The 8111-nt window shown below is 46.8% G+C and overlaps 1 protein-coding gene across 1 annotated transcript; it reads left to right on the forward strand.

The window, feature by feature from the left end:
- The first annotated feature begins 5342 nt into the window (after nt 1-5342).
- On the forward strand, nt 5343-6928 carry LOC108624799 (phospholipase A1-like). The gene is made up of 4 exons (XM_018024334.2): nt 5343-5445; nt 5547-5882; nt 5955-6197; nt 6439-6928. Exons 1-4 carry the CDS (start codon nt 5403-5405, stop codon nt 6858-6860), a joined length of 1044 nt encoding a protein of 347 aa, XP_017879823.1. The 5' UTR covers nt 5343-5402; the 3' UTR covers nt 6861-6928.
- Nucleotides 6929-8111: the final 1183 nt, after the last annotated feature.

Raw genomic sequence — 8111 nt, forward strand, 5'->3', positions numbered from 1 at the left:
ACGATAAGAGCGACAGGGTAATTATGAGAGTATACATGTTAAATCTGTCGTTAATTTAATATGTATTCATATTTTACGTTGCATGATTCATTACAAATGATGAACAGTATTTCGCGGTAGCACGTTCAGTATTCCAATTATACGTTCATTTAAGCATCTGAGTAAACGCCCGGATTCAAGTGGCGGTAAATTTTAATTCCATAATCCGGTAGAAAATGATCTTTCCTGTCTCCCGCACTATAGATCGTGCTAACCAACCCGCTTCTTATTCACAGGTCTCGCGTATAACGGGGCATCGTATCGCTTCCAATCCGACATCATCCATCCCAACGTTTAATCACGCTTAAGGACCCGCTTCCGTAGAACCGTTCCGCTGGTCCAGGACGTCGGTTCAGGTACGTCTAGTTAATTATGAATTTCTCTAGACCGCAATCAATTTTCCCCGGGAACGAAATTGCCGGTAAATTGACGTCGCCGGTAGCCTCCTCGGCTCGGGCAACTATACTTGCTGCTAGAGACTATCCGCTACTCTCTCGGCGTCGTCGGTGCCCAGACGCTGGGGATCACGCAGGCTCTTTGTGCTCCGATGGTTCACCACCCGGCTAGTGGTAGCCCGGTGCGACAAAAACAGACAGACTGCTTCGAACCGCGTGAGACGAGGAAACGCGTTTGCGAACGTGAGTTAACGGCGAGCGAGCGGCCAGAGTGAGAACGCGAGGTAGAGGAATAGAGCGAGGGTGGTTTTTGGTAGGTGGGCTACAAAGGCGAGAGGGTGGCCCGTGAGGGTGGACCTAAGCGAGGATAAAGGAGAAGGAGAAAGCACACACCAGCATGGTGTATGCCCCCTTTTGGGTAGGTGGGCCGGAGGACGATCAATAAGGAGCATCACTGGTGGGGGTCTTACCAGGACCTCAAGCTACTACCCCCAACGTTGTCCTGCTTAGGGTGAGGGTCCGCAAGAAAGAACCGAGAAAATATTCTGAAAGGGGTCGTAACGGTCTCTCCCTGCCTCGATTGTGTGGGTGCGTGCCTGTCCGGCGCTCAGTCCGTGAACTTTGGCTCCCCATTCCCCGACGCGGCACCCTCACAGCCAACGGAAGATTACACACGTACGGGGACACGTAAGAGCCGGCCGTCCCGTTCTATCCCGGTCGTTCCCTCTCGGCCAACACGCTGACCACGTGTGCTTGTTTCATTCCTCGAGAGCTTTACGACGAGCCGAGGGTTTGTTGGTTCGGAGAAAATTTCGGAGAAAACTGGTCCCGAGGAAAAAAGTCGTACGAGCAATTACTCTCCCTCTCTGTTACGCTCTCGAGGGTAAACACCGACCCAAGGGTGAACGACTTTTTTTTCTGCCGCACGAGAAATCTCTTTGAGGGAAAATCTTTTACTCAAGACGTTGCCGCGGGTTTTTCTCCGTTCTCTCCGTCTCTTTAAATACTCGGTTTTACTGGAAAAGAGTTTGAGAAACAATGGGATAAGCTTATTTAAGTTAACGCACATGTCTTTTCTGCCTTTTTTCCTCGAGCACGTGGCTGGCCTTTTCCGTACGAAGAAAAATACTGTACACCTGTTTGAATGCACGTGCTCCGGGGCGTTACATGTAATCCGTGGAATTGAATACACATCATTCACTTTTTTTCCGATGGAACTAAATAAATATGATGTTCCTTTTTTTCTTTCACGTACTATAACTATCGATAACGGAGAGGAATCACCGTGCGTTTTAACCAGATACAAATCGAGTATAAAATGATTATTCACGTCGTTAATGGGTGTAAAAATCTTACGTATGCTCTGATCATACTGATAAGATTTCGATAAGGATTTCCTGTCAGGAACGAAATTGTAAATTAAAAATAATCGCAATTAAGATCTACCATTTCGACTTTCGGGCAATCACGATGCCGCAAGATAATTACACAACGGTCGTGTGTCGGTTTCCGGGACTCCAAGTGTCCGCCGTGGCTTGCCACTCCGGTAGGTGGATAAAAAATGACCGCAACGAGGTTACGTCGCGGATCGATTTAAATCTAATTTCCCGTGTGCCGCGTCGTGCCAAAAGTCCGTCAAGGAATCAGTGTCAATTAACGACGATGAAAGCAAAAGCTCGACGAGGAGATCGGCCGATGAATATTCATTCCCCTTCGGAGAATTTAATAGCCAGTAGCTAGTAGCTAGGTTCCCGCAGCCCGTGGCTACAAGTGTCGAAGAAAAGAAACGGCGGACAGAGAGAAACGTCGGAGCGTCGGATGAAGCGCTTAGGTATCTCTCTCGATGTTTGATCGCCCCAGCATCCATGCATATGTATACGTACAGAGTAAATGTACACGTATACGTATGTATCCAGAGTCCGCGTCGAATATCCACTAACGTGACCAAGTATTCGTTTGAAAGATGAATTGCGTTGGTCGAAACACTGTGCGTGCACGCGTGTACACTCGCCGCTCGTACAAGTGTGGGTGTTTATACGCGTCGGACGGAAGCGTCTAATCCATCGGACGGGCATTGTTGTCAGACATATTGGGGTTTGTTCTTGAGGCAGCGGCTCGAGGGTGGAGAAGGTGGAAGGTGGTCAGGTGGGTGATTCAAAGAGGATAGGTCTGAGGAAGGAGTGTGGGGGTGGGAGGGTGAGGGTGGTTAGCTTTATTGATCTGTAAGACTGCCAACCTACACACTCTGCTTACCCGTTCTCCTCCTCTTCCTTCTCCGCACTCGCCACCTCCGGTTTCTCTTCCTACGTTCTACCTACCACGAGTATCTCTCTTTCTATCTGTTCCTCCCTCTGTTCATCTATACCTGACCGTCCCACCGCTCCTCTTCCCCTCTCCGTCCCTCTGTCCTCCGTTTCTAGTTCCTATCTGCTTTCTACCTTGCTCTTTCCCACCAAACGCTTTACAAACGCGCATACGGCGCACGATATTGTCACTCTCTCGCTTCCCCGCGTCTCTGTCCGTCTCTGTTCCGCGGATTTCTCGTCTCTTCCACCTTCCCGTAAGCTCTACGTACCTATTCCAAGCCACCCTTAACGCTGGCTTAGCAAGGGACAACCCCCCGACCATCGGCCACCGCCAGGCTACGCCGCGCCGCGCCGTCCTCGTCCTCCAGGTCTCTTTCTCGCCCCCTCAATGTTCTACACATATACACCCCCTTCGCTCGCTGGTCCTCTTCCACATCACACGCCACCTCTTCGTGTACCCCCCTTTTCTCTTCTCCTAGTCGGATGGACCTACCCGGATTCACAAGCAGCTAACCAACACACAAGTCGCTTAAACCCACGCTCAACCTAGTCTCATTGTGTTTGTGTAACGCCCGAAGACCGCACCGACAATGCTCGCCCGCCGTAACTTTCTCGACGCTCCACCTCGCCCCTCTTCTCCTCGCGAGTTTTCTCCTTTCCTTACGACCACTTTTCTTTCGGCCGGCGGCCCTTCCATTTCTTCGCTCGCGCCGTCGTCCTGCCGCGTCCCGCCATCGGTTTTTCCTTCTGTTTGCGCTCTACCTTTTGATCGCGTTCTCTTTTTTCGCGGCCAACCGACCAGCGACAAAGGAAAGGATTTAGGACTTTTTTTTCCATTACCCTCTTCTTTTCCTTCGCGATAATGCGTTAACCGACCGGGAGAGTTTGATCCTTACAGAGATGAAAGTGGGATTTTCACTCATTTTCTTTCAACCTTTTCATACGATCATAAAAATACATCAGTGGAAAACTGTTCAGTTCATTGAAATAATTTAATACTGTCTAGGCGATCAAACACTGTTCTTGATGATCGATTAATCTTGTTCACTATTGAATGATAGGATGCAATATCGTGTTTATACAATTACCGGCAAAGCGATCGAAACACTCGAGCAAGAATGAGAACGATTCTCTGTTAGATCTCCTCGATCCTAAGATCCTCCTCCTCCGTCCTCACACTTTCAGGCGTCAATTAATCTTAATCACACTTAGCGTAATTACATTCTTTCGCTCTGTGAGCACACATGTATGTACACGTCTCTATCGCTTATTCAGGAGTAACTAGGAACGGGATATAAGTGATTTCAAAGCATTCCCGGTCACTCCCGTGATCCCACCCTCCTTCAGGTTCACCTATCTTCCACTTTCGTACGAGGGTCCGTTCACATCCGTCTCTGTCGGGTATTTTTCTTACGTGGCCCTTTCGTCGGCCTTCCGGTCGACATTGGGGCCGCCGAACCGTGCCGGGCGTCCGCGTATAGGGGTGGCCACGTACGCTCGACTCTCACATGCACGCGTCGATGAGCAGAGCGGCCCTCCTATGACGTGAGATTAAATTCTAACGGGCCAGCTAGCTCCCCCACGACGTACATGCATTTTTCTTAGCTCACCCGGTAAAGGACTACGTGCCTAAATTAATACTCACTCCTACGCGCCTGTACACACACGTACACTTGTACGTACTGTACGTATGTATACGTGGCCTTTTCGGCGCAGGAGACCGGCCGCTTAAGTATGGTTTACGGGGATGGAAACGGGGCGTATGTTAGAATATACACGAACGTGCACACACGTCCCGCGGAATACTCGTACCGCCATACGGGCATTTCGACCCCCCGTTGAATTTCTAGCGGCCATTATTTAGCACGCTTAGAACTTGCTGCCGTGGGGTAATGGCGCCCTTCCCCGGGCAACACTCTCTGTGTGCGCGCCTCGTCCGGACGAGAGGCATCGTCGAACGTAAACGTAGACGAAGTAGACGACGACGGCGATGACGACGACATTGCCCGGGGGGTATATGTATACCCGGGCTCGAGAGAGCTGCTCTGGCTTGCTAGCAATCTGGGAATTCCTGTTACTTCTTTGCCCGTAATGAGTCGCTACCCCCTCGCTCGATTGCCAAGAGGATAGTCCGCTTAGAGATGCACGAATGAATCGGCCATTCTCTGTTCTCAGTAATAATACGTAATTGGAAAAGAAGTAGGGAAATTATAAAAGCTTTATATCGGCCATGTTTCGTGCTAAACGTTGAAAATAATGTTATGAGTCAATTTTATAATGACAATTTTATTGAGGATATTAAAATTGTCAATGAAACGAAGATAATAATGCCACAGTATAAGAAACTCGTTAAATACTGGAATTAGAAAAAAAATGCATGGAATCTTTTTTGTAAAAGACATTAGGATCTACAATTTTTATTTGAAGCGTTTTTCGAAATTTTGAAGAAAAAAATTTCGTACTTCTTTATTTATTAGTAGACTTTTTGACAGAGTGAACCTACTGCTATTTCTTATACTTTGTGGTAATGTTCCGATTTATGAATCCAGGCTTTGAAGTCAACTAGCAGTGACATTGCGTAACAGTTAGTCTTTCAATTGATTACGTATTCTACGTCCAACGATAAAACGATTGCAATCAGTAAGATCAAATCAGTGTAAAGATGCACACAGCAATCGGTTTCTTACTCGTCTGCACTGTTACTGGTAAAAAGTTAATTTTATTTTTATAGGAATGAAAGTAATGCATGATATACTTTCATAGTACGAATTAACTATTTTTTCTTTATTCTATTACAATTGAACAGTAGGTGCATTAGATAATCGTACAAAAGGGAATGAAAACTTGACAATTAAAAAATGTTCCGACGAGTTCTTCGAAGATTTGCACACGCTCGACGACGACGGTCATCCAGTGCTAAGCAAGGATTACCCGGAAACCATGAAAGAAACTGAGAAGAATTTACACGAACGTGTTTTATTTCATCTTTCTACAAGAGCCAAAAACACTTCTGAACAATTGTATTTAGACGATGTCGGCACGTTGGAAAAAAGCCAATTCGATCCAAATAAGGAAACGAAATTTATCACTCACGGATGGTTCAGTTCTTGCAACGTCGACGCTTGCCTATTGATTCGTGATGGTACGCATTGATATACCATAAGAAACACTTGTAATGATTCAAGACAATTCAACAAGACGTGTTTTCTCGAAGCGTTCCTTCAACATGGTGATTACAACGTGATTTTGATCGACTGGAGCGCGATATCGAACAAGTCATATCAATGGTCTGCCAGTCGGGTCTTAATGGTCGCTCAATATGTTTCCAAAATGATCGATTTCCTAGTGACGCGAGGAATGAAACCGTCTAATGTGACTATCGTTGGCCATTCCCTGGGCGGCCACGTGGCCGGACTGTCAGCTCGCTACGCAAAGAGCAATGTTAATTACGTAATCGGTGAGTGCACATGCACCAATGGACCATTATTAATAATGCATCATTCGCTTCACTAATTCACGTTCCCATCATTTCACGTATCCTGCATTTTTCGTATAATAACTCTTCCAAGGCATTCAACCATTAAATACAATTCAATGTGTTAATATAATTCACTTTCGTTATATTCTGATGTATCAAATTGCATTGTAATTCAAGGGACGAAATTTTGGAACAGTAAAGCTATCTCGTTCTTTCGTAGCCTTGGATCCAGCGCGACCCAATTTTCTTTTCGTTAGCCCTGGCAATCGAGTATCCCGCGGTGACGCCAAGTACGTAGAGGTAATACACACAAACGCTGGTCTGCTTGGTTATACTTATTCTATCGGTGACGTTGACTTCTATCCAAACGGTGGGTTCCAACAAAACGGATGCGGCATCGCGGGCGTCGATATCGAAGGCTCGTGTTCGCATTCCCGCGCGTATGAGTATTACGCGGAATCCATCAACAGTGATCTAGGTTTCGTAGGTAGGAAGTGTGGAAGTTACAAAGATTTTCAGGTCGACAAGTGCGAATTGAATGGTACTGCAATTATGGGAGGTGTTACGCCTAAATTTAATGTCACAGGCAATTATTATTTAAACACGCTTTCCAAAGCACCGTTTGCTAAAGGTAGAAGTTAATTTTATTAATAATATATTAAGTTATATTCATATTTAAGAGCAATCTATAGAAAAAGAAAGACATTTATTTTTTACTCTAAATAAAGATTATATTCTTTAATATTTAAAATGTCGTAAACGAGTCGAAGGGATAGAAGAGGGGCGAGGGTATATGGGGGTCGACGAAGAGGGAGGGTCGAGTTGGTTCACATTTACATAGCGGACCCGGCAGGACTAGATGACTAGGCGGTGGGATATTAAGAGGGAGAAAGGGGGTAGGTGGTGGCAATTCTGGCAACATGGCCGCGACCGAGCCGCGCGACGTACACCAAGTGAGTTCCGGGAAATGGTATTCTCCAGGGTGTGGGAGAGACTAGATTTCCTATGCTAGAACGGCGGCGTCACCTTCCCTCCTCGCCCGGGCCGGTACGCGGCGACCCACCCCACAGAAAGCGTCTGCTTAGACGCGATTCTCGGACCCGGCTTTATTCGATTATTAAGGACCGCTATTGGATTAAGCGCGATTCCGCGACTGATTTCGCGCCCTGTTCCCCCTACCCCGTTCTAATCCGCCGCCTCCCGTGCTGTTTTTCGCTGACATCCTGCGCGGAGTTCTAACTGGCTCGACCGGCCAGCACGGTTCGCCTCGCAGCCCTCGTCTCGAGTTTCCATCCGATGGAGAACCGAGACGAGATGAGAGCAATTAGATCCATGATCGGGGGGGTAAAACGAACGTGGCGAAGACAATCGAGTAAGAACGCTATTACGTCCGTGTCCGGAGGAATATCTTCGTTGAAAAAGCGCGCCGGGAACGAGAGAGTCGTCCGGAAGGAGAAGCGAAGGGTCGGTGAGCAAGAACACGGGGAGAAAAGAATTTAATCTCCTCGAGGCAGAATATTGCGGAGGATCTTTCGTGGCTTTTAATAGGATTCATTTTTCACGTTCTCGTGAGTGATTAACCATCACGGCTCGGTTCTCGCTTCCTTCGTAACCGTTCTTTTTCCCCGGGATAAGATCTTACTCCGCAAAGTTTAAACGCTCCGCGGAAATGGATTCTTTTTCCAGCTTGGTACTCTTCATTCCATTGTTAATACGCACTGAGAGATTAAACTCCAAGAAATTGTCTTCACGTTGAAGTATGTGAATATCAAGGACAAGGAAATTCTATCATATGCCAACTCTTGTGACAAATAAACAAATGATCGTTTTACCTAAAAGAATCAAGCACTGTCCTTGACAGTCTAATCCTACGATATTGTAACAAGGATCATT

The sequence above is a fragment of the Ceratina calcarata genome, unplaced genomic scaffold (genome assembly GCF_001652005.2).
Source record: "Ceratina calcarata isolate Rehan_Ccalc_2016 unplaced genomic scaffold, ASM165200v1 scaffold329.2, whole genome shotgun sequence".
In the NCBI taxonomy this organism is placed as follows: domain Eukaryota; kingdom Metazoa; phylum Arthropoda; class Insecta; order Hymenoptera; family Apidae; genus Ceratina; species Ceratina calcarata.